This window comes from Armigeres subalbatus, chromosome 2, assembly GCF_024139115.2.
Source record: "Armigeres subalbatus isolate Guangzhou_Male chromosome 2, GZ_Asu_2, whole genome shotgun sequence".
NCBI classification, from domain to species: Eukaryota; Metazoa; Arthropoda; class Insecta; order Diptera; family Culicidae; genus Armigeres; species Armigeres subalbatus.
The window spans coordinates 450,438,871-450,466,314 of NC_085140.1; the positions used below are offsets into that span (position 1 = coordinate 450,438,871).

Here is a 27,444-nt window from a genome sequence, read left to right on the forward strand (position 1 = left end):
GGAAGTGAGACGTCCCACCTATCTCAAAATAAGTGAGAAATAAGAAGTGAGATGTTTCACTTCTTCTCACATCATCTAATTGCTCACTTTCCACTGCTCACTTGCTACTTATTATTTTGCCCTTACTTGCTTTCTCACTGTGAGAAGTGAGAAGTAAAAAGGGAGATGTAAGACATCTCACATATAATTTCTCATTTTCTGCTTCTCACAGTGAGAAGTAAGAATGAAAAGTGTAAGATTTAACAAGCGTGCAGTACACGTTTACTTATTAGTCCTGTGCACCATCTCCATCCTTGGCGACGTCCAGCTGTTGCCTTAACCTGTTGTTAGAGTTTGGTTGTTGATATCAGCCTCGGGTGACAACGACGATGGAGCTCGCTATTTGAGAATCAGTTGTGAGGCCACCTGTCGCGAATTATGTACCGCAGGCATCTATTGATGAACGCCTGTAGTGAGAAGTGAAACATCTCACCTCTTATTTTTCATTTCTCGCGTGCTGTTAGAAGTGAGAAAACAAGAAGTGAGAAATGAGGCATCTCACGTCGCTCTTTTTATTTCTCACTATCCATTTCTCATTTATTACACTGAAATTCTCACTTTTCAAAGGGGGAAGTTTAAGAGTAAGAAATGAAGAGTGAGAAGTAGGACGTATCACTTCTTACTACTCTTTTCTCATTTCCTACTTCTAATTTCTCACTTCGCGCTTTTCACTCTTCACAGTGAGAAGTGACAAATGTGGTATGGAGTAAATGAGATGTCACTTCTTACTCCTCGTTCCCTACTTATCTGCTTAGTTATCTTTAATTACTTCACACTTTTCACATTCACTTCGGCTCATTTTCAGCCGTATGTCCATTTCGACCAAATGATTTTCGTCCAGATAGATTTCGGCCTAATCTGCCCATGATCGCATACTTGTAACATTTGCATTTTTATCGATTTTGTACATCGTCCCCATAACCTCAAATAATATCAGTTTTTTATTTGACGATTTAAAAAAAGAAAGCTCAGGGGTTTTCTTGAACTTTTACGGAGCCGAATACAATAACTTGCGAGTCTTTTCATTGGTTATGACCTTTGAATCGCTGACTATCTTCGAACAATTTGGAATTCTGAACGTCTTTTGAATATGTTTGTCGTAGATCCCCGGCCTCTGCTCTCCGGCCTTCCGTCTACTTTCTGCATCTGGCTTCTTTCCTTTTCATGTTGTATCCAATGTTGTCATCCAATAATTTCTTCTTCTTTTTCCTCGATTTCGTCTTTCGTGAAAACTGCTTCCAAAGTTTCCAATTTTTAACCCGGCGCAATATTTACACTGTATGCCGTGTCCTCATTTTTCCTTGAAGGGCAAGTCTTTTTACGGTGCCCATTAGAAAGCATTTGCTTTTCAATCGAATCAATTCAATTCAATCTATGCCTTACTACCAAGTATTTTGAATACCATCTCAATTAATTTACATGAAAAAAAATTACATACTTGTGGGCGGAACCGAGCGCGACAGCGCCCGCCTAGGAAGCAGTGTTACGATAGACGGGGATACCTTCGAGGTGGTCGAGGAATTCGTCTACCTCGGATCCTTGCTAACGGCTGATAACAATGTTAGTCATGAAATACGAAGGCGTATCATCTGTGGAAGTCGGGCCTACTACGGGCTCCAGAAGAAACTGTGGTCAAAAAAAAATTCGCCACCGCACCAAATGTGTAATGTACAAGACCGTGTAATGTAATAAGATCGGTTGTCCTCTAAGGACATGAAACATGGACAATGCTCGAGGAGCAAGCACTCGGAGTATTCGAGAGTCGGGTGCTTAGGCCCATCTTTGGCGGTGTGCAAGAAGACGGTGTGTGGCGGCGAAGAATGAAACACGAGCTCGCCCAACTCTACGGTGAACCCAGTATCCAGAAGGTAGCAAAAGCCGGAAGTGTACGATGGGCAGGACATGTTGCAAGAATGCCAGACAGCAACCCTGCAAAGATGGTGTTCGCTTCCGATCCGGCAGGTACGTGACGGCGTGGAGCGCAGCGAGCGAGATGGGCAGAACAGGTGCAAAACTACTTGGAGAGCGTGGGGCGTATTCGAGGATGGAGAGATGCGGCCTCGAATCGTGTATTGTGGCGTCAAATTGTTGATTAAGTGTTAATTGTTTAGATGTAGACTAAATAAATGAAAAAAAAAATTCAATTAATTTTATTTCATATTCCCTTCGTAAGTTATTTCATAACTACGTACTGCAGTCATTTCTCGTATTACTAGTCGTTGTTATTACGATGCCAATTTTTCTTTTGGCTCTCAGCAAAATTCGATTTCAACATCAAGTTCACGAACTCCATTAAAATTAGCTAATAACAGCCACCGAAATTGCTGTCCAACCTCTGCAAATTCCTTGCACAGCCCGATTTTGCACACAAAATGATCAATCCAAATACGAAGCTTTGCTCATTCCCCTTTTGCTTTGAAGAGTTCGCAATATCCGGATGGCATTGAAACAACGTTTGCTTGCGACGATCGATCGAATGTAATTTTCGACCTAATGCATTCGAATTTCGCAATCCGGTGAGTAATCTGGCTAAACTTTTGCACCTTGAACTGATTTGTGTTTTTGCAACAGCGGAAATGCCATTCGCATAAATTTGGTTTGATCATAAGTTTCCGTGCCTTACTGTTCGGTACTTTTTCGCTTGAACAGTGACCAATGAGCTCAGTATATTACGCAAGGGAGTCGTAACCGTGGGTAAAAATGATAGTATCATGGCTTCTGAGGGCGATAGTTGACTAAGTGGACCCTTAAGGGAACCCATTTTCACTTTCGACCTTTTCCGTTTTCGGTAGGTATATAATCAGTAAATTTTATAATATATCAATAAATCCATCAATTAGCGATCTACCGGTGTTGCTTCGCCAACGGTCCCCACATCCGATGATGAAAATTTCCTCATTTGCATAATCATTTGCCCCGACCACTGCGCGCGCTTATGATCGAGCGATCGATCGATCCGTCCACCGCGGACCCCAAGACTGGGATGGCTGGACGGACACAGACGATGACGGCTCCTTTTCCGGACCTGGTCCAGCAGCGAATTTGACTTTCCTTTGACTTCGTTGAGTAGGAGGGTGTTGCTCGGAAATCTTCCATCATCATCATCATCGGCATCGCCATCGTCTGTGCGGCTGGGTTCTTCGAGAAAATGTAATGCATCACGCTCACGTAATGCATAATTACGCCCGTTCGTTCACTCAATTAGAGATAGGTATCGATCTCGGAAAGGACTGCTATGCTGGATGGATTTGCTGACTGACCACTTTGGAGATTTACCATCGTTTCTGCATAGGTTCGACTTGATAACCATGGGAGTATGGACGATGGTTGACTTTTAATTTTTCATTGAATGAAGGTAGACAACCGTGAATAGGATATTTCACTGTATGACAAAAATGAATGGAATGATCATTATGTAAACTCTGTAGAGAGATTTATGATAGAGTAGCAATGATTGTTTGTAAATCAAAATGAAACTACTTAGTTTGAAATTCATTTCTGACATTTGCTGATTCCACACTATGAACTGCATCAATCAAAAAATCTAGTTCAAAACTTGGGGTACATTGTGTTTTTTTTAATATTACGAACTCAACAAATTAACATAAAACAACCATAAAATATTGGCCAATTTAGCCTAATTTTGAGATAAGCTTTGAAATAAATCCCTTACATCATTACTCCAGTTACCGATTACAAAGTTGTGACATGAAAATAATCCCATCTTGACCGGTTTTAACTCACTTCATTAATCCTCCCATAATGAGGATCGCTCATCTTCAATCAATTCAGCTTTTTCACAACTGCAACGAGTTTAAACCTCATGAAAATCGGCTCCGTCGTAGATGAGCCGCAGCGCGATTTACCAACCAACAACCAACGTCAGTCTCGGAGTGTAGACAACGGGGCAAACCTTTAATTGGGGCTTCGCGCGCGCGAGCGCAGCGCTTCAAACATCCATTTCGCTAGTTATAAAACAATTTACCCACTTTGGCATCGATCCAACTTCAAGTGCGGCTCAGTTTCGTCGGTTCGCGTCTTCTTTTTCGTCTTTCTCTAATGGGTTTTGGGCAGTTACCAGCCTATTGATGAGCAACAAACGAGAGTCAAAAAGAGCAATTTCTTCCGCATGAGCTGCCACCACCGAGATGACCTCACCGTGATATCGGTTTACATTTTAAATTGAAAAACACAAACCACTCCAGACCAGGTAGACTGAACGGAGCGCGTACCAACTCGTGGTTGTTGGTTGTGCACGCGAGCTTACGAGAAAGGGGGGCGTTTTCCATGCGAACCGATGAAAATGGTCGTTTTCAATGAGCCGCCTGGTTGATTGATCGGCGGGGAATTTGTCGAACATGAGCAGAAACCACCAAGTCCATCATCATTATCATTATTAACTATTTTCTTGTTCCCACGCTCATTAGACTATCGTCTCGTTCGGAGAAACATTGGCGCCAATATTGGAGTCGCTTTACCGCGCCTACTATGGTTGCTTTGCTCATCATGTTCACCAAAGTAGCAACAAAGTAATACCGAAATCATCCGATTTGGAGTCAGGCAAACGCAACATTTTTCGTGTTACCTGCCCATATAATGATAAATGTCTTACGACGCTCACGAATATCTGTGGATGGTACATAGTGACCGTCAACTGAAAAAAAATCATTTGCCTTTTCACATAGGGGGAAAGACGGCTTTGGTAGGTTTTGTTCTATTATTGGCAGGGGGGTTTTTGTCGACCGAATTTTATGAAATTTGGCCACAATATTCTTTGATATGCAAAGAATGTTTAGGCCAAATTTGAGCCTAGTCAGTCATAAAAAACCAATGCCAATAATAGAACAAAACCTGCCAAAGCCGTCATTCCCCCTATTGTATAATATGCATCTTAGGTGTTAGAATTTCAAAAGGCACTTAGGAATCTCAGGAAATCTTCCTGAATTGAAAAGTTGAGTTTTCTTTATCTTATTATGTTTCTGGCATTGATCATCTAGAACTTCCCGTTTTGATGTTTTTCATGGAAATCTTTTATAAGCAGTGAATTTTCAGTTAACTCATAAATTGTTTCAAAGTTAGAATATTTTTTGAATATTTTTTTCAAAGATTATATCAAAACATATAATTCTCTCCTCTAGTGTTGTTTTTAACTTAGTTGAATTTACCTAAAAATGCATTACTGAACATTTTTTAGGAAATTGTTCATAAGTTTATCTAAATTTGTTTTGGGATTCTATTCAAAAGCATGTTTTGTTGAATGTATTCAAAGTTTCCCCAAACGTTTCCCCATGAATTTCTTCTCCAAGAGCTCTACTATGAAGTTGAAAATAAGTTTTACCAAAAAAAAAATTGTCATACAGTCATACCTCGATATGACGTAGCCTCGATATAACGTAACCTCGATATGTATAACGTAACTTTTACCTCGATATAACGTAACTTTTTTTGCCCCTATTTTTTGGCAGTTTTAAATATAAACTATAAAAATATTTTTTTAACAATCATATGGATTTTTAAAAGTTTTAAACACTATAAATTTAACACTTAAAAGGCCGGGACGACACTTACTTTGCTCACATTACTCGTAATGCCCCAACCGATTTTCATAGCCTTGGGCTTTTCACAAATGGGATCAGTAGTGTTTTGATTTTACCTAGGTACCGCCCCGATTGACCCCTCCCCGCGTTCATGAGCTTTGAAAACGTCTTCGTTTTTTCCTTATTTTTCGCTATTATGGTCAATTTTCAATCAGACAGAATGGGAAAATATCACAAATAACTGTAGATCTATATGCAAAAATCTTTTATTTGTTGAGGATACTATTGAGGGCATTCCAATTCATCCATGAGTTCAGGTCTCGAATTCTACCATAGAAGAGATAGGTAATACGCACATCAAAATATGCTAAGCACATCCTACGCTGTTCATAGAAATCAAATAATCCATGTGATATATTTCGGTGTGCTCATACTGATAGTCTAGAATTCGCGGAATATCCTGAAGTTCAGCTCGTAATGCATATGCAGTAACGGCCTCCAAAATGCCCTTGTCATCAATTCAAATTCTTCTCAACAGATCCTTAGATGCCTTTCAAGATATGTAAGACGTATTATCAAGCATTTCAATGCATGCAGTGTCATCTAAAACATTCTTGTGCTCAGGCCATCAGATCTATAATCATGAAGAAGCGTAATGCGTGTTTTACAACAAGATAAAGCCATCTTGCTCAGTTCAAGAATATCAGTTGATTATATGTAAATATTTGGCATGCCCCTCAGTGATATTCTTGAATTTACAAAACGTTCTGAACTTTAGGTCATAAGGCCCACGCAGTAACTGCCTTCGAAATGTTCATGGCATCTCTCAAAACTCTTCCCAACATCCCGAGTAACACACATGTTTCAAATAGATTGCTGCAACTTATTTATGACAAAAAAATTCGCTTCGATTGTGCTGCTTGGGATATCCTTCGATGCCTGTGAGAATATGTGATACCAATCTTGCTGCATTCCAACAAACCGTAGACCATCCAAAACGTTCTTGAGTGCAGGTCATCAGATCTACAATCATGTAGAAGCGTAATGCGTGTTCCAAACTAAGCTTAGGTCATTCTGCTCAGTATGAAGACATCAAATGGTATATGTGAAGATTTTTGGTATTCCTCATAGTGACATTCGGGAATTCCGGAAATTTCTGATATTTGGGCGGTAAGGCCTACACAGTAACCGTCTCCAAATAGTTCATAGCATTCATCAACAGATCCTTAGATTCTTGACCAGATATGTGACATTTTCAAAGCTAATGAACGTAAGGAGGGGCTTAGCGGGGCAGTGCCTAAGTCAAAAAAAGCCCTACTAATCCCCTTTGAGAAAAGTACGAGGTTATGAAAGTCGGTCAGTGCATTTAACTGAGAATGAGCACTTTAAACGGGTATACCCCGTTAGGCATAAGTACGTTAGGCATAAGTACGTTAGGCATAATGGACGTTTGGCATAAGGATCGTTAGACATAGGCATAATGTACGTTAGGCATAAAATGACCCAAAGAACAGCCTATGACAAAAAGAAGGCAGAATTATGCCTAACGTACATCATGCCTATCGTCCGTTATGCTTAACGTCCATTATGCCTAACGTCCTTATGACTAACGTACTTATGCCTAACGATGCGGAGCCCTTTAAACAAGGTGAGTGTCGTCTCGGCCTTTTAAAGGGTTATACATGACTGAATCTGGTCACATATGAGTTGCATTAACCTATATCAAACATGTGTGCTGCTAGGGTCACTATAGTAATAGTGGATAATAGGATAGGAATAGGGAAGGGAAGAATAGGATAGGAATAGGAAACAGTCAGTCTAAGTTAAAGCTTAGCAGGTATTAAAAAAATATTGTAAAAAATAATATTCTAAGACAGCGGTTTTTAACCTTTATCTTGAGAGGTTCTCCTTCGAACTTTTATTTTACCTGAGGAACCTCCATTTTTTGCATTGTAAATGAAAATAGCATAGCTCATAAGATATATGGAAAACGGGCCTGAAAATTAAAGAAATATATGGCTCTCTAAAAGTTGTCAGAAAGCTTTATTATTCTTTGCATTTCAAATTAAGTTTAGACATCAGACTTACTATAAACTTCTTAAAAGGATGATTCCAAGTCTCTTGAAAGGAGGCTTCCGAGCCTCTTGAAAGGAGTATTCCGACCCTTTTGAAAGGAGGCTTCTGAGCCTTTTAAAAGAAGGCTTTGGAGCATCTCAAAAGGAAGTTTACGAGCTGCCCGGTAGCTGGAAGGAGGCTTGGAGGTTGGAGCACCAAGTTACTGAGGTTTTCGAAAAAAAAGCCTTCATGCCTACCAAATGCAGGCTTCCGATTCAGGGACGAGAAAACTAAAATTTATTAATTAAAAAAAAAAAACAATCTGGGTTGATCAACACTTATACGCGATCTTACATTTAAATTATCCATTGATAAAAGCTCGTTGGCGAGTAAGAATCGTTTGAAAATTGTATCTTGATTCGAAGCATTTACTTTTACATTTTGAATTCTTTTCGTTCCCACCACGAAAGCATAACGCTTAAAAGAAGATTTAACGCAACTGTTCGCATTTAGCAGGCATTAGTTAGGTTTATATGTGAATGATAATTCTTTGTTTGTACTCTTTTTAGTCCAAAATTTGAGAATTAATCGTTGCCGACAAATCGACTACTAATCTCATTTGAAAATTTCTCTAATGAAAATTGGAATAAATATCGTCTGAAAACGATTTAGCACAACTCTGTTCCGAATCTTTAGATTCAAGTTTTTACTCACTCGACGTTTTGTCCTTTTGATCTTTTGCTCACAGCCCTATACTGTGCTGGTTGTAGTGGGCAGAATTTAACAGTTTTTCAATATGTAATACAGCCGCCTTTACGCATTTTCATCCGTGGTACTCCCTGGGTTCAATACCCCAGGTTGAGAACCGCTGTTCTAAGATGAAAAGAAAATATTGAAAACTGGAAGAGGAAAAATATTAAAAATAAAGAAATATGTACGATAACCAATAAAACACAGAAAATAAGAAAACAAAAAAATGACAAAGGATTAAAAAAAAATATAAGAAAGGAAAGGTTGGAACACATTGATTTTTGGTTTATTCTGTTATAAAACAAAAAGATAAGATAATAATTGAAGAAAACAAATTTTGCTTCGGTATAACGTAACGAAAATAAAAATTGAGTTACGTTATATCGAGGTATTACTGTAATTAGTTTTGAAATTTTTGCATCCAGCATCTGCCGTGAAAAAAAAGACTTAAAAAATCATTTGTTATATGTACGCTCAAAGAAAAAACGTAGGAATTTTATTGTATGTCGTGGTCATATTGTCTTAATAATTGCCAAATTTAAGCTAGGTTAAGTATCTTAAAATTTGTCCTTATGTATGCTCCGATGCGGGCTCCGACGGACAAAGCGATAACATGATCTATTGCGCACCAATTTATTTCGTTGCGCTGCGCGACTTTTTCGAGTGCAAGCACCAACGGATGACACGGAGCGATGACACAATCCATCGCGTAGTAATTTATTTCGCTGTTTTTTTTCACTTCGCGACATTCTCGAACGCGGACGTCGACGAACAAAGCGATCCGGTGCGCACTTATTTATTGCACTCCACAAAGCGCTCCACGAAACAGAAATTTATTTATTTCACTTCGCGAATTTTTCAAACGCAGGCCCTAGGTTACATGAACTAACTTTTAACTAGTGGGGGTTACGTTTTGAAAAATAATCAATTGACTACTTTACACTACTGCCCAACTTTATCATCTTTAATTAAGTTATAATTCAGCTCACCTAACGATCTGCCTGCTCAGCACCTTGAACAATGGGTCCCAAATTTGATGATCGCCCTCATTGTTGTCATGTGGATAAATAATGCTAACCAGGCTCGAAGCTATTGTTACCGAGTTGAAGTACTTTGTTGACGTTGATTTCTTCGTCATTGGAATCCCGACTAGAAGGTCATATCAAAATTATATCGACATATCTTATTATGTTATACCAAATTTTTATAACAAAATTTGTTAGAAACATGGGGCAGATGTTGTTAAAATATCTAAATTTCAACCAAAATTACACTACTTGAAACAAAATACTATCAAATTTTATTACAATTTTATCCTAAAAATAACATATTTTGATAGAAATTTATAACAGAATCACATATATACTTTTCACAGGTCGTGATAGGTCTCCAGATAGTGATCAACAATCAGAAATATTTGTTGTTGTCTGAACAAGAATATTATTCAAGAACATGAAACTAACAGCGTTACAAATAAGGCACCCTTTTCTAATAATATGAGCGTTGTGATACCTATGGCTGGAGACTTTGCATATCTATTTTAATTGTCTACTGTTAGGCAATTCGGTGTTAAGCATTTTTCAAAAATGATTGTGATAAAATCCTGTTCCAACATTTGACAGACAATAGCTACTAAGAACAAAATTGTATCAACATAACTTATAAATATCACAATATGTTAAAATTGTGTTAGGCTTTTGTTATACTCTGTTAGACCGACTAGAGTACTGTATCAAGTCCAGGTAGCAACGTCGTTAACTCACGATCCATTACGCGTTAATTTATTTCGCTGCTCTGCTTCACAAAGCAAATATTTTGATTTTCACTTGGCGACTTTCTATAACGCGAGCCCCGACGGATAAAGCGATAACACGATCCATCGCGCACTCATCCAATCATAAACAGATTAGCTTGTTTGTTTTGTTGTGGTTCCCTTCGCTGCTAGCTGCAAGCAAATAAACGGCAAATTTGGTGCTTTCTTTTCTTCACTAGAGTAAGAATGAATTTGCTACCGTGAGATAGGAAATATTGCAATTCTCTTAGGGAAGATCCATAAAGTACGTCACTCAAAAATGGTCGATTTTCAACAGGCTTCCCCCGTCACACTTTTTATATTAAACCTTTAGAATTTTTGAATGAATCGTCACGTTGCTTGGAGCCCCCTTCTCAAAATCATGACTTACTTGTGAATGGCCCCTTAATTACTGAAATTCGTGCACTTCTAGCATAATATTTCTAGTTTCGAGAATGAAATTCGGAAACTCAATCATAAAATTGGAGCAGGGAGGCTTTTACTTTTTTGAGAAGTCTGCGTTTTCAACAAAATTGTCCTTGTTTGGCACTACAGATTGTGATTTTTTTCCGGAGCTTCTTTTAAAAACTTTTAAATTTAGTTTTTCAAACTTATTTTTTTTTACCGGGATCTCAGCTATTTGTTCAACTTTTACCGAGATTCGCACAGTCGAGCCCTAGCAAACATGTTTTTCGCTGAGATATCTGTCGATGTTTCTGAAAATCAGCAAATAATTTGCCGAAACCCAGCTAACAAACCTCACTTTTGACGGGATATCAGTTTTATATTTTGCTGGGCACACGGCTGTGCGGATTTTTCCGAACCACATAAATAAAAACTGAGTATGTGGATTTACAAAAAAAATCCTTCATAAATGCTCAAATATTTTTCTGAATTCTTACAAAGCCTTCTTCGGAGCTGTGTTGAGTAAAACTGAAAATCTCAAATCTCGTGAGTTGTAACCAAGTTTAAACTTTACTAAACGTGACATCCAGGTGGAAGAACCCATCTATTAAAATTTGCGACCAGCCTGTCTGTCGAACGTTTGGAATTTTGAAAAGGAAGTAAAGTGGTCACCTTGTTTTTAACTCTATTCGATTTAATTATTTTATAGAGTATAAAGGTGAGCCAGCCTAGGGCTGCAAGTCTTTTTAATAAAGAAATAAAAAAAAAATATTTTTAGATTTTTTCGTTCGAATTCGCATTTATTCACATGAGCGTCAACAATAGCAATAGCAAATATTAGAGCATTTATGGATAAAACCTTGTGTAGCTGAAGAAAGCTAATCCAAGATAAAATAAGGAAAAACCAATGTATTCTTACAAATTTAGGTGTTAAAATTAGAGGCGATGATGTAGATAAGATAGAATTTTTACAGAAGAAGATTTTCCAAAGCGATTATATGGCAATTTTTGGTGACGATATAAAGGAAATGTCCTTCCGTATGCTTACCTTATCATTGATTAAAGTGTAATTCAAGAGAAATTCATTTCGAGAATTCAATTTGATTATTACAAAACGGGTTAATTTGAAGTTTTGTTAAAAAAATGAGCTTTTAGTGGAATATCTTTACTTGTCATAAGACGAGTATGTGCAATTCCATTAATGGATTTAAATGAAATTGTACAAACTTGTCTTATGATAAGTAATTTGACTATTTTTTGACAGCTGTAAACTTTGTAAATGGATTTCGACTGTGAATTTTGTAGTTTGATTAGGTTTCAGTGGTAAATAATAGCGTTGACAATTTTATTTCATGACGACGATAAAATAAAATTGTCAACGCTATTATTGATGACAGGAAGGCGCTCCGAGAACCGAAATATTGTTATTTGAATGGCTGGTTTTATTCGCAAAAGGCAACTTTAGTTTAATCGCCGAAAATTTTTTCACGGAAAGCATATAATGTCAATTATCTCAAAAGTACGATCTTTTCACGAAAGCAAGCAAAGGATTATTTCATTATTTTATTTTACTAGCATCAATGATAATGCTTATTAACTTTCGATCGGAATTACCACTGGACTCGGTCTTGGGTCAATCGCTTCCATTCGCTCCTTAGCATCCTCAGGTTCTCTTCAAACTAACATAAAGCCATCGTATACGCGGTCCAACACTCAACCTAAAGGCTTTTTTCAGTTTTTCTACGGAATAAAATCTTTGCTCGACGTTCTTTCGGCATACGACCATGTTAGCGTTTACGTTCACCCGGTATCACCAAATACGTAGACCTGTGCGTCACCGCTGCCAATGATTTTCTTATGCAGTCGCCAAGTATTTATTACTACGCCGATAGCTATGAAAGGATCAATGTTGGTTGCAGTAGGTGGATAAATTAATAAATTCCTTCTGTAGAGAAATTTGCTGGGGATTCCTAATGGAATTTCTGCAATAATTTTTTAAGTAATTTCCAAGGAAATTGTTGGAGGATTTTTTAAAAGAAGCTCTTTAAGGGGCTCGTGGAAGCAAAACCGGAAGAATTCCTGAACTATTTTTGCAAGAACTTCCGACGGATTTTTTATGAATTTTTGGAGATATCCTTGTGGAATTTCTGGACAGTTATCAGAAGGGACAGTTCTGGACAGTTCTAACTGAGAAAAACGAACAAACCAAGCATATGGTTCTCAGAGGGCTTTATAAAGGGACTCCTGGAAGGCCTTCCAAAGAAATTGCTAAAGGAATTCTTGAAGGAACTTATGGAGCAATTCCCAGAATAACTTCCAGAGGAACTCCCTGAAGAATTTCTAACAAAAAACACTACCGGTGGAACTTCCGAAGTATCTTCTGAAGCTATTCCCGTAGGATTACTCGAAGTAATTTTCGGACGAATTCCGAAAGTAACTTTCAGAGGAAGAACTTCTGGGAGAATTCTCAAAGAAACTTTCGGAGGAATTCCTTGAAGAACTTTCGCCGGAATTTCTAGAGAAGCTTCCGGAGATTTTTAATTCACGCCGCCCCCGATAGAAATTTAATCGGCGAATAGGTCTCTACAACTGTTATATTTTTTCTTTCTTTGCAGGTACATTAAGGACACTCCTCATGGACTCCAAATTATTCATTACTTACTAAAGTACTCGCGTTTTCAAGAGCCCATCATTCAATTCGGAAGCAATTCACAACTGTCATTTTTATCAATTCACGCATGCTGCGACGCAGCACAGCTGAAAAATTAAAAATGACAGTTATACGTTGCTTCCGTATTGAATGGTGTGCCCTTAAAAACGCGAGTACTTTCAAATTTGGATTCCATGAGGATTGCCCAATTTGTGGGGTTCACAAACTATCCTACTTAAGATGTTCGTGGAACTGCTGTCATTGTCATTTTAGATGTATCCGACATTGTAAAGTGTCCAGAGCTGGGGGATCTCCTTTCATAATGTCTACATACCTTCGATTCTATATAAGACTTGCTGTGTGTTTAAAATATTGTATGCGTAGCACCAACTTAGAATTCGGAATTTGAGACTTCCGAACCGAGCTTTCTTCCGAAATCCTACCTATCAAACTAATTGATGCGTTGTTTAGCACATCTTTAGGCGAATCCAACGCACTATTTCCGAGGATGGAAAAGTTGCCTGTATCTGGAGAAAAATACAAAATACAACTTCGGTATAAAAAGCGTTCTAACTTTGTTCCGGATAGACAATATAGCCTGTCCAGTTCTTGTGTGTACTATTCAATATTTACTACTTTTCATGCACCCAACTCTTCAGATTTTGCCAGGCTTTTGTTATCAAACGTGCCACTGTTAGTTGATTAGCGTGCGCGGTGCTGCACAACACGCACAATGATTTATCATTCCTAACATTTATACCGCGGCAGCGTCATCGCATTACCCAAACAACAGCAACGATCATCGTCGTCATTATTATCGATTTATTTATTGTTAATGACATGTTATAGGCTTTGTGGTGGCCATAAATTTCCCGCTTGTCAATCGTCGACACTTCGTCAGCAAAAAAGCACCACTTTTGTGAATCGCTTCGCTCTAGCATTGATCCGCTCGTCAAAAACACGAATCACATCAGCCACACAAAGAAGGCGCGATGAATTTCAAGTTTTCGAACACAATGTTGTGCTTGATGAGCTTCTTCACCCGTCGCGTCGCGTTGTATGCTCCACCGGGAGAGCTTGGAATTCAAATTCGTATGCGATCAACGAAACTAATCATATGGACCGAAGCGCAACCCAACCTTCCTATCTAATACCGATTCCACTGGATCCGATTAGATCGCCAATTGAATTAGAGAAGGGAGGAGGCCCTTAAGTGGAAAATTAGTTCGATGTTACACCTCGTTCTCGGTTTAGTAATGATGCTTGTTGTTATTCATCATATCCACATTGGTAGGTTCGTTCAACCGCGAACGAGACGACTATACAAATTAGTTAGCATTCACGTTTTGCTTCTTTTTTCGATCGTATGTTTCGGAAACATTATTTTTATTACCATATTTTACGCATAATGTTATGCGTTCCCCGTTCCAAACATAAATAGATGTTTCGGATTTTTTCGGTGAATAATGATGAGGGCTCGTTCGATGTGAACTTGACCCCTTTCTAATATACGATTTTTATGGGATAATCACTTCGATGTGGGAATAAATTGATGAAATTGTTGATCATAATCATCGTTAATTTGGACATCATTCCTTTTGTGTTCTAAACATTGAAAAATGATGCTGGAAGGTTTACACATTAGGTTGTCCTTGGTACGACATAGTTGAAGCGTTTTGTCGGTCAAGGATTTAAAGTTTCAGAGCATCGTTATCAAGATTCATTAATCTTATTCACATCTGTTAATAGAATGTTGGTTGTGATTATAACATACTTATTCTAATGTTCGATTCATGTTTGTGACACATTCAATCATTTAAGTATCATTTTCATTCTTCTACAAATCAATTGCTTATATACATACATATGGTACGATAAATTGTGTGTGTACTTTCCTTTCTATCGGGAATCAAGTATGTAAATATTGAAAGATAACAGTCTTCCACAACCCTTGAGCTTCACCTCATCGCGCATGCTTTATTGCACCTATGCATTGATGTCATCTACCTACCCACGCCTTGATACCGAACCAGTCACTAATTGACTTTTCGCACGTTCTGTTCTGTTTGCCATTATACAGGAAATCTACCGTGAGATAGAGTCCAACTCACGCGCCGTTGCAGCCTGCGTACGTGCCTACGAGAGAAAAGCGGCCAAAGCCAGCAGATTTTCCGGAAACATCTCCGGCGTGACCAGTGTAGGTTCGTCAACCCTCAATACCACCGCCTCAGACCTTGGGGGACCCCCGTCCGGATCCGGCTCGCTAACACCCGAGGTTGAGGCCCAGCCGGGAACGTCCGTCGCATACTACAGCGGCAAGCTCAGCAACAAAGCCAAGGAGAACAGTGTCATAAAAGGACTCGAGAGGCGCTACTATCTACTGTATTTAAGGGCGTACGAGATTCGGTGTCTGTTGGAGGGATTGTTGGACACTAAAACCTCGGTAAGCCGATCAATCGATAATGCTGCGGCATATAATCGCTATCAAGTGATAACGCTTACCATCAATTTTATGTTTCTCCCTTTTTTTTCGCAGAGCTCTGATAACAACGCTAGTCTTTCGGATACGGATGAAGAGCCAGTCAATAAGCTAGCGAGACTCAGCTCCAGCGTCAAATCCAAATCATCCAGTTCGTTGCAGAATGAGTGCTTGAGTGGCGTAAGTTACTTCTATCTTAACAAATCAAATGTGATTCTTCTAATTCGCCGTTTATGCACTATTTCAGGAAGAATGGGTTAAAGGCAAGAAGCTCTCAAACGCTGGTTTCGATGCCGATTCCGAAGGCAGCGACTGTGAAATTGTACCGAAAATTATCACCTATCACCACCACCAGCACTCAGCGACGACGACGGCCACAACGAACACACCGTCGACTCCCCCTCCAACAGGCGCGAATCCATTGCTTTCGTGCCAAGTGAACCCTATGATGGAAGCAGCGGACCTCCAGAACCTATCGACTAACACACTTACCAACGGAAACAGTACGACAAACTCCCCGGCGACGCTGACGATCGGATCCAAGCATCAGACGTGCGGCAAACTCTCCGGCGAGGACATCATCGATGGCATTCTTCGGAGTGCCACCGCACAGGACCTGATCAACAACAACGACAACAGCAGCAGTAGCAACAATGAAAACTCCAACCCCCTGAAAAAATCCCCTTCGCCGAAGCATAACGGCGGTGGTAAACAAAAGCGTAGTAAGATAAGCGAAGCCAAGTTCAATCGGTCCACCAGGAAGTCGAAAAACTGTGCCACGTTCTACTTCAAGCATTTAGACACCGATTCGGAGCTGAACAAGGATTCGAGCGAGCGAACCAAGTCCGAAGAGTCGTCCAGTTCGTCCGAGGGCGACGAGTGGGTGTACAACAACGGGGATGACGACCCAGGCGGCGAAATCAGCCAGGACAGCAGCTCCGGGGGCGATCAATCGAAATCCACCGGAGAGGTGATTCCACTTGGGGACGAGGACGAAAAGGAGAACAAACCGGGCGAGAGAAAGCAGGAGCACTCGTCGAAGCAGCAGCACTTGACCATGGCCATCGGAAAGGATATGAAATCGAAGCGGAGTTTGGACTTTACGCAGGAATCGCTCGGTGGTATTACGCTGAGTAGCCGGCCGCTGATGATGACTTCAATCGGGAGCTTTGGCAAGAGTTCCGATTCGGTGGACAGTAACGGCAAAGGCGTGTCGTTGAAATCGGCAAAGGTGAGTTTGTTTTCCGTTATTTTTCTTCTAATTGATATATTTATTTACAAATGTATCGTAAAAGTTGAAGTGTTCAAAGTGTGGTTAGGGATTCTAAGATGGAGTTTGAATATTGAGTGGACTCTTGAGCTATATTTTTTTTATTAAAATTATAAAATTATTTGAATTTTTGTTGTTGAGATCATGGTACTTGAATCATATTTCATCCTGCAGGAGATCTAGCATTTAGCGCTGTTCACAATTTATCATTTTTAGACCACCTCAAACCCACTAGCTTTCGACTACCCTTAAAACCTTTGTAAGAAGACTCGGAGACCTATAGTGATGTCTGTATGTGTGCTACATCGTCGATACACACACCTGCCTGTCGTATTGTAGAGCTCCAGTGTCGTCGGTCTTGGGCGAGGTTCGTTCAGTTGCCTCCAATGTTTAGTGATCCCATGTCCGATTCTACCGCGTGCAGCCAGCGTTTTAGTGGCCTTCCACGAAGTTGCCGGCCTCTGGCCAGTTCTCTGTTGAATATTGTTTTCGCTATTTTTTCTTCAAACAACCCCACTAAGTGATCAGCCCACTGAAGTATACCGTATTTTATTCGTTTTATGCAAAGCAAATTTCGTTTCCGACTACGTGTTGCGTAACATGAGCTGGTCACGTAATTCGTAGAAGGCCCTTTTCGCAGCAGCAATTCGTCTTCACTTCACGAGAAACGTCATTGTTAAATGTCACAAGCGTTCCAAATTCCTCAACTACTTCAAACACATCCCGATCACCACTTGGTTCACCTCTGTCACTACCCGCTACCATGTGCTTATTCTTGGTAGAGTTAATGATTAAGCCTATCCTCGCCGTCTCCCTTTACAGTGCAACACAAGCTTTTACTATTGATTTGCGCTCAATTCCAATGGCGTCGGTGTCATCTGCAAAGCCTAAGAGCATTGGTTTTACCGTCGGCGTAAAACCTCCGCTTATCATTTCTACCCATGTTCGCCTGTGCTACAGCTATCACATTCTCTCCTTCCTGCCTTTCTTTTGGCGGTGGATTCGTTTCTCTTCTGGCCTTGCTACATCGTACCGTTCTCTATAGTAACGGTACAACCCACTAGCATCCGACTTCTTGCAGCATTTGCCGCGTCCGTAACTCGCTAGCACTGCTCAACAAAACAACCATTTTGTTGGCGTCGTTGTGCAGTGCCCAACACTTCCTGCGTTGTTGTAGCCATAGTTGTAGTTTGGTGGATATTCTCCCACATACTGTTGACGTCGCATAGCCTATCCGTTCGTATAGCTTCTGGCGGTACTGTTCATTCAGCAACACCTTCAACTGTCAAGCGCTGCACATTGGAGCCAGTGACGGGAAATGTCATGAGACTGATTTGCTAATAACTTTTTTCGCAAGTTATTGTGTTTTGTACATAAACATGTAGCCCTTAGAGGATCCTACAATATCTGAGACGAGCCAGCCTAGGGCTGAATGTGTCATAAATAAAGATATAACAGAAGGATCCTTCAACATTTTCCAATAAGTCATTGCTTTTTTTGTCTGTACAGCAAAAGAAATTTGAAGGTAGCATAGAAAGGAACAAGACTGTATTTATTGTTCTTGATTCTTGCATTTGATTTTTGATTCTTGCCAAGATTACTTCTACATTTTTTATTCTTCCTACTCTCTTCTTCTTTTCTTCCTTCTTTATTCTTTGTTCATCCGTCTTCCTTTTATCTTATTTCCTCTCCCCGCATCTTTCTCCTTGTTTCTTCTTCTAGAATCCTTTTTCCATTTTTTTCTTCATTCTTTTATTTCTCTTTTTGCCTTTCTCGTATACTAAGTATACGTAAAGGCTATATAATCGCTCCAAAAACAAACTTTTTATAGAGCAGCGGTTCTCAACCTTTTTCATGAGAGGTACCCCTTCGAACTTTTGCGGCTTCCAAGACTCTTTAAAGGAGGCGGCCAGGCCACTTAAAACGAGACTTTCGGACCTTTTGAATAAAGACTTCCGGGCTTCTTGAAAGGAGGCTTCCGAACATCTTGAAAAAAGGCTCCTGAGCCACTTGAGAGGAGGCTTTCGAGCCTTATGAAAGGAGTCTGCCAATATTTTTGACAGGAGGCTTCCGAGCTTCTCGAAAGAAGGCTTCGAAGCCTATTGAAAGAAGGCTTCCAAGTCTCTTAAAAGGAGACTTCCGGGCCTCTTAAAAGGAGGCTTCAGGGCCTCTTGAAAGGAGGCTTCCGAGCTTCACGAAAGAAGGCTTCCAAGCCTCTTGAAAGGAGGCTTCCGGGCCTCTTAGAAGGAGGCTTCCGGGCCTCTTGAAAGGAGACTTCCGGGCCTCTTGAAAGGAGGCTTCCGGGCCTCTTGAAAGGAGGCTTCCGGGCCTCTTGAAAGGAGGCTTCCGGGCCTCTTGAAAGGAGGCTTCCGGGCCTCTTGAAAGGAGGCTTCCAGGCCTCTTGAAAGGAGGCTTCCGGGCCTCTTGAAAAGAGGCTTCCTGGCCTCTTGAAAGGAGGCTTTCGGGTCTCTTGAAAAGAGTCTTCCGGGCCTCTTGAAAGGAGGCTTCCTTGCCTCTTGAAAGGAAGCTTCTTAGCCTCTTGAAAGGGGGCTTCCTAGCTTCTTGAAAGGGGGCTTCCTAGCCTCTTGAAAGGTGGCTTCCCGGCCTCTTGAAAGGATGCTTCCAAGCCTCTTGATAAAAGGTTTCCAAGCCTCTTGAAAGGAGGCTTCCGGGCCTCTTGAAAGGAGGCTTCCGGGCCTCTTGAAAGGAGGCTTCCGGGCCTCTTGAAAGAAGGCTTCCGAGCCTCTTGAAAGAAGGCTTCCGGGCCTCTTGAAAGAAGGCTTCCGGGCCTCTTGAAAGGAGGCTTCCGGGCCTCTTGAAAGGAGGCTTCCGGGCCTCTTGAAAGGAGGCTTCCGGGCCTCTTGAAAGGAGGCTTCCGGGCCTCTTGAAAGGAGGCTTTCAGGCCTCTTGAAAGGAGGCTTCCGGGCCTCTTGTAAGGAGGCTTCCGGCCTCTTGAAAGGAGGCTTCCGGGCCTCTTGAAAGAGGCTTCCGGCCTCTTGAAAGGAGGCTTCCGGGCCTCTTGAAAGGAGGCTTGCGGGCCTCTTGAAAGGAGGCTTCCGGGCCTCTTGAAAGAAGGCTTCCGTTCCTCTTGAAAGAGGCTTCCGGCCTCTTGAAAGGAGGTTTCCGGGCCTCTTGAAAGGAGGCTTCTGGGCCTCTTGAAATGAGGCTTCCGGGCCTCTTGAAAGGAGGTTTCCAGGCCTCTTGAAAGGAGGTTTCCAGGCCTCTTGAAAGGAGGCTTCCGGGCCTCTTGTAAGGAGGCTACTGGCCTCTTGAAAGGAGGCTTCTGGGCCTCTTGAAAGGAGGCTTCCGGGCCTCTTGAAAGGAGGCTTCCGGGCCTCTTGAAAGGAGGCTTCCGGGCCTCTTGAAAGGAGACTTCCGGGCCTCTTGAAAGGAGGCTTCCGGGCCTCTTGAAAAAATGTCGTCCAAGCCTCTTGAAAGGCGGGCTTTGAGCAGCTTGGAAGAACGCTTGAGAAGCGTAGAAAGATGCTTCTAATCCTGTTGCAACGAAACAACCGAGCTTTTCGGAAATAAACCTTTATGCCTCTCAAACAAAGGCTTCCGAACATTTGAATTCTAGATTTTAGTCAAGAAGCATATTCTTAACATATTCTTCAACATTTTGTTTCCATCAGGTAGATTGCATAGAAGATTTTTCTTTTAAATGTGTCTATTCGTTCGATCATTTGTTCCGTATCCCTTGGTTGTGGAGGGCAGGATTCATTTAGCTTTGATTCAATTTATATGATCACTATACGTATTATGTACAAGACAGTATATAAGTTTTGAAATGATAGAAATACAAAATTACCCAAACATTATCAATATGTTTTGGTGGGAATTGTATTACGTCCGCCATTACGCATTTTTGCCCGAGACCCTGGGACTAGCGAAGGTACCCCCAGGGGTACATGTACCCCAGGTTGAGAACCGCTGTTATAGAGGATCCGGAGCCCCATAGTGTTATATACCGATCGACTCAGTTTGACGAATTTAGATGATGTCTGTGTATGTGTGTGGAGGTGGGTCTGTGCGCACCCACGTACCTGTAGCAAAAGTGTCACTCATTTTTCGGTCACTTATCCTTCTCCGATTTATTCGCAACCACTTGCATTCGAGTTGCATAGGACGCAGAATTCTGTCATTGAATTGGCCAGATCGGTTGAAGGTCCTATTGAAAATTGGCTAGATCGGACTATGGGCACGGAAGTTATGGATAAAATACATTTTTGACGTAAACTACGTCTAAGGGGAAGACTCGGATACAGGGTGACAAATGAAAATTTCCAAATCCGAGACCGTCACGAAATCATGTAAGATTTTGAACGTTAACAGCGCATTCATCTTTCCATGGATTTTTGAGTTTTATATATCAATCGACTCGGAAACTCTCCACCAATTTTCCAGTTATATTGAAACATATGATTATCAACGTTGAAGTAGGGTATCGGACCATTTTGGCAGCACCTGTTTTTCCCGTTCGTAACGTGAGTCTCATTCGGCCGTCGTTCAGTGTAGTTGGTTTTTGGGCTCTTCTTTTTGTGCGGTGCTTCGCACCAGTTTGCCACAAAAAGTAGGGCCAGAGCAGTGACCGCAGTCAGCGATATACATACAAGCGCATGTTTGTGCAAGGATAGGATAATCGATTGTTAGCAACGGCAATGCAATGTCATATGCTAGGCTAGATGTACCAGTTGTGGCTATAGCACCAGTTGTCGCACCAGTGCTTAATATGCCAAATGGCCAATCAAATCACCGCAAACCAAGTTCATATCGATAAAGCATATTCATATGATACGATAGCATCTTTGATCTCCTCAAAAACAGGCAAAACATAATGGTAAAAATTGATTTTGCTTAATTTTTGACGTCCTTTGCACCAGTTGTCGCACTAGTGGTCCCTATTTAGCCAGTCCCATAAGAAATCAATGGGATTTACCAAATAAGGAATCAAAATTAAGAATAGTGCCACAACTGGTGCATGCGCTCCTGTTATGTATTAATCAATTTTGATGATTATAGCAAATTTTATTGTGGTTTTCACAGCTGTTCTAAGGAGCAGGAAGTTTTTAAAATCTTTCGCTTGATATATTAAGTCCACCCACAGGCCTTTTACTTATTAAAAAAAAGTTTCTACGTATGGCGACAATTGGTACACCCACCCTAATGCGATAATCGCAATGCAGATGAACAAACATGTTCGATTCAAAGATAACTTAGGAAAATGGTAAGCCATTTTATGATAAACTGCAAATTGTTAATTCTATTTTTAACATTAAATATGTGCCAAAATCAAAAGAATTAAATTTTAATTCAGGAAGTTTGAATGCACTTCAGATACTCTGTGGGTATACAATCATGCGGGACTTATTGTATACGGCTATAGCTTCGGAACGCATACTTTATTGAAACGGGATTTATTGAAACGGGCCGAACATGACTCATATTCCGAACACTGGTATTTTAGCGCCCTAGAATTAAATCTTTCATTGCTTTTCCGCACTGAGGATCACGATTTCAAACTCCTGTGGAGAAAATTACACGAATAAAGTTAAAATGGGCATTTAAAAGCTAAAGTTCGGAATATGAGTCATGTTCGGAATTTGAGTCAAAGCGGTACATGGCTAGTATTTGTTGATTTCTAGTTGGCGCAACCGGGTTTTATCGACTCGCGCTCCTTTGTCGGACTCAACAATACGATTATCCCTTCTCTGCCAACTATTCCTCGTCACGCCAAATAACAGAAGGCGGAGATTCTGCCAAAGGTCCAAGGCTCGTATTCTTCCACCAGTGATGACTCGATGCTCTGACTACCATTGGACAGAGGCACCTGTTTGTCCGTAGCCAGAGCAGAGATTCAATGCAAGGTCGAGGGCCGATGCGTATCGTCTCGTATATGTCGTAAAATCGCTTAATCGTGGTACACGCACTCACCAGTATACACCCCCAGCAATAAACATATTGCACATCACATATTGCACAGTAACTTATATATGCCCGAATTCTCTCACAATATGGTTACTGCAACAAGATTGGCTCAACGTGTGCTGCTTGGGATATCATAACCATGTAACGCTAGTGAGTTATTTTTATTTCAGAATAGTATTATTTAATAATCATACTCCACTATTTCCACCTATATATTACTACAAATAAACTAGAATAGTGGTCGAAAATTTGGAATGAAACTGAATCCCTACTAATTTTACTCTAAATCGAATGCACCAGTTGGAATTGCGAAAAGCATTCTTACCACCCGGGGTTTTAAAGTTAAAATTTTAAGTTATCGTCCCGTCGTCGGGGCGACAACGGGTCAAATAGGGGTGCGACTGGGTCACTGTTTCCACCACACAGAATGCTTGTAGAATAGATTTAATGTATCTGAGAACAATAAAACTGAATTATAAGGGACCTTTTTGAAAGATTTTGTTATCCGACCTCCAGTCTATCGGTGAGGGCTCGGACGTCACCCCTGACTACGGTATCCAAAATTTTTTTTATATTTTAAGTTATGGTAATTTTGTTCTGAACCAGTGACATAAGAAATGGAATGACTTATCTTAAAATATGACTACATTCCTCAATGCACCAAACTGTTCTACGTAGTTTACGTTGGGCGGTCGTGTCTTGTACATAACCCTTCAGATTTTTTTTATTTGCACGAGAAAGGCACCATCACCGCTAGGTGGATTAATAAGGATTTTCTATCTTTTTCTGCCAATCTTCTTACTTCTTCCTTTATTTCTCTTTTCCTTGTTTCTGCTTTTTTTCTTCTTTCTTCCTTTTTCTTTATTCTTTCGTTACTCTTCCTTCTTTCACATTTCTTCTGTTGACTGCCTTCTTTCTTCCTTCTACCTTCTGTCTTCCATCTATCCTCTTCCTTCAACCTTATTCCTTCTTTCTTCCTTCTTCATTATTCCTTTTTCCTTTTTTCTTTCTTACCTCTTTTCTCTGTCCTCTTTCTTAGAAGCTTCTTACTGTCTTTTTTCTTTTTCCTTCATTCTTCTTTCAACCTTCTTCCTTCTCTTTTCTTCTTCCTTTTTTCTCACTCCAACTTTGTTCCTTCATCTATCTTTCTTTTTTCTTCCTGTTTTCTTTTTCTCCCTTTTTCCTTCTTCTTCATTCTTTCTTCCTTCTATATTTTCATTTTCCTTTTTCCATCTTCCTTTTTCTTTCTTCCTACTTCATTATTTTGTTTTTCTTCTGCCTTCTTCCGTCTTCCGAGTCCAACTACCTTCTTCGTTATGTATTCCTTCTTCCCTGTTCCTTCATCCTTCTTACTTTTACTTGTTTCTTCTTACAACTTTGTTATTCCTTCTTCCGTCTTTAATCTTCCATCTTCCTTCTTTTTTCTTTGTTCTATCTTAACCTTAACTTCTTTCTTACTTATTCTTTCTTCCACCTTTTTCCTTCTTTTTTCTTTCTTATATCTCATTTAAAGGGTATATTGCGTTTACTCATTAATGAGTACTCCCATTGAACTTCAAAAATGAGCATTTTTTCAGCTTGAAATTTTATTGCTTTGGAAGAAAATTGAGGTTATGTTCTTGGAACAATAATCTTCTGTATAAGAAAAATGAGTTGAGATTTCCTTCCTGACGATTTCACTCGCGAACGGGTTTTTCCCCAATCGATTCGTTTTGAGATTCGCTTGTATATACAAAAAGTTGGTGAATTTAACAGGGAAATCTAAAAAATCATTAGAACACAAATTCGGGCCAGCTGTTGAGAAAACAATACAAAAGCAAAAAATTGATCTACAGTGCGGTGCTGCAAATAGTTCATTGTGACATTTGCAACACCCGGGCAAAGCTGGGTTACTTTCGCTAGTAATTATATGAATTTGAACATTTTAAAGTAAATCGAAACCTAATCTCTTCATCTTTATTTTAATCGCTACAAATATTTGAATAAATATAATATGCCCGAATCATAAATGGAGGATTAGATACTGCGGACGGATCTCAAATAGAAATTTTTCTGGACCGCTTAATGACCAAGTCATTGGCATGGCTGTTTAGTAGCCTAACGATACTTGTTTTAGGCATATTTTGGTGGTTCTGGATACACTTGGAACGATGGAAACAGCAGAAGCGTATGCAATGCAAAACAATGATGATGGGACTGGATCCAGTAGATTGAGGTACTCGAAGCCAGCGTAAAATGGCAGCTAATGGCGCTTTTGCCTCTCGAAAAATTACGATTCCTGTAGAAACAAGAACAAATCAATTGACGTGACGTGAATAAATCATGGAACTCGAAATTTTTCACAATCACAACTTGGAATTCCACCGATAACAAAGATTCGATAAAACCGACTTACCGTATATCCCCTAAATAAATATTCGTAAATAAACAATTTTTGCGTGATTCAGACTTCCAAAATGTATACTAGAAGTGTTCAAAACGGCTCCAAACTATTTACCCATTATTTATTGCGGCATGAAGCACTTGCTAACGAGGGAAAATAACCTTTATGTGTTATTATTTAGTTACCTATTTTTTGACAATTATGAACATTTTTAAAAAGTTGGTGTATCGACCCCATTCAATGAGTATTTCCAAACTTCAGTGGGGGCGTTCTTGGCGGACACTCATTTGAATTCAATGGACACAAAGAACGCAGATACAGGCGAGTTTATGGATTCCGACAAACTTTCCTTCTATCAGCAGCCACCAGACCTTAACGGACATTATTATCGAATGGACCGACAAACTTTCTTAAGAGCCCACGCAAAATGGTTACATTTGCCTAAAAGTATTTAGGATTGATTCTGCTTGGCTTATTAGTTTTTTTTAGAGAATACTTTTTTCACTTTTTTTTCGGTCAAGTCAAGTCTGTTGAACTGAAACCATCGAATACAATTATAGTCTAATGTTTGTCAAAGTCCGGATTATTCGTTAAGTACATTCAGGCCATCTGAGTATACGAACATATGAAAATCATGCAAAGCTTAAGTAATAGTAACAGTACCTACAGATACGATTCATATTTAATTCAGTACTATAAATAAATCATGAATTCTGCTTATTTTAAAACATGATATTTAAACTCTTTGTAATTAAAACAGAAATTGCGCAAAGTTTGAAAATTTTCTGTACAATTCCAATTCTTCGGTTTTGAACCACCGTATTTCCTGGATTGCTGCCACGGTTACGCCTACTTTCTGCAGTTCACGAGTCAGGAAGCCAACACGTTTGGCTTAGAGCCCCTCGCTGGCACTCGGAAGATGATCACCAGCACATAACATGGGTAACAGAGGCTTGATCAAATTTGCATCCCAAAGAGGAGCAAAGCCCCCCTTCCCTGTTAGCGATCGAACATAGTCCCCACCGGGGTTGGTTAGCCGATTTTTCCTAAGGTTGCTCGAACTCCGGCTGGCACCAGGTAGGGATAGCAGTTACTGGGTGTCGCGACCAAGCTTTATTTCTATGCCGCTATAATACAGCGAGCATAAAACTTGACTGTCATCGTCATGATAATAGCAGAGGCATTAACCTGTTGGTTGCAGCGAGGAGATCCTCACAAACCTCGCTGCAAAGCCAACCGCAAGGCTAAGCCGTCTGCTATTCCACTCCACATGGCAGAGCTCCAGCTGCTGCCGATATGTTGCCTCCAGCCCACGGTCCAGGGCTTCTCCAGCTGCTGCCGATGTGTCGCCTCCGGTCCACTGTCCAGGGCTGTTCCAGCGACAGCCGATGTTCCACCTCCAACTCGGTGTTCAGTGCTCCAGCCGCTCCGACGCGAGTCTGTTCGCATCCGCTGAAAAATCGAAATTAAACGGTGTGTACCCGAATGTACATCCATGAACAACATGTCACATTAGTGATTAATGGACAACGTATAAATCGTTCGGTTTTGAATCATTCGCTTTCGTTTCTCTGATGATTCGTCAAACGACTGTTAAAGCAAAATAGCAATAGGCGTTCTTCGATAAAGGTTCGATTTTTTTTAACACAATTGCGAAAATAATGCACTATAAATATATAATATTATTTATTTGCATTGAATATTTTATTTACCACTTTGTACATATCACTACACTGGGTAAGAGGACAAGGACCACAAATTGGGGTCTATTTTATTACTTCAGGTATGCGAAATACCAATGGTACGCATTACCCAGCATTTGCCATGCCACAATGAATCACTTCTAAACAAAACATCAGACAAGACGCTGAAGAGGCCTAATTGTTAAGGTCGAAATACGTATATGTTAAGGTGGTTATACAACAAAGCCACAAATCGGCCCTCTTGGAAACCACGTGCTTTTTCTAGTGATTTTTCAAGAGCACGAATTGAGAGAACAACAACGCCTATGGGGATCACAACATCTGTAGATCGTTTGATTACTCATGCTAAGCAATCTACTTTAATTTCAGCATTGTACCTAAAATATTACGCTGGTTTTGAACTTTTGATAATAGGAGTAGAAAACCGTGTGGTGAATTTGAAATTCACCACATGGC

At 40.3% G+C, this 27,444-nt stretch overlaps 1 protein-coding gene across 5 annotated transcripts in view; it reads left to right on the plus strand.

Annotated features, from left to right (window-relative positions):
• The window catches only part of LOC134213731 (klarsicht protein), a 780,975-nt gene that overhangs the window by 680,859 nt on the left and 72,672 nt on the right, over positions 1–27,444 (plus strand). For all 5 annotated transcript variants that reach the window (XM_062693046.1, XM_062693047.1, XM_062693048.1 and 2 more), the window contains 3 exons: positions 15,309–15,671; positions 15,765–15,887; positions 15,955–16,938. In XM_062693046.1, the coding sequence (XP_062549030.1) occupies positions 15,309–15,671; positions 15,765–15,887; positions 15,955–16,938 (1,470 nt within the window). The remainder of the gene's footprint in view (positions 1–15,308; positions 15,672–15,764; positions 15,888–15,954; positions 16,939–27,444) is intronic.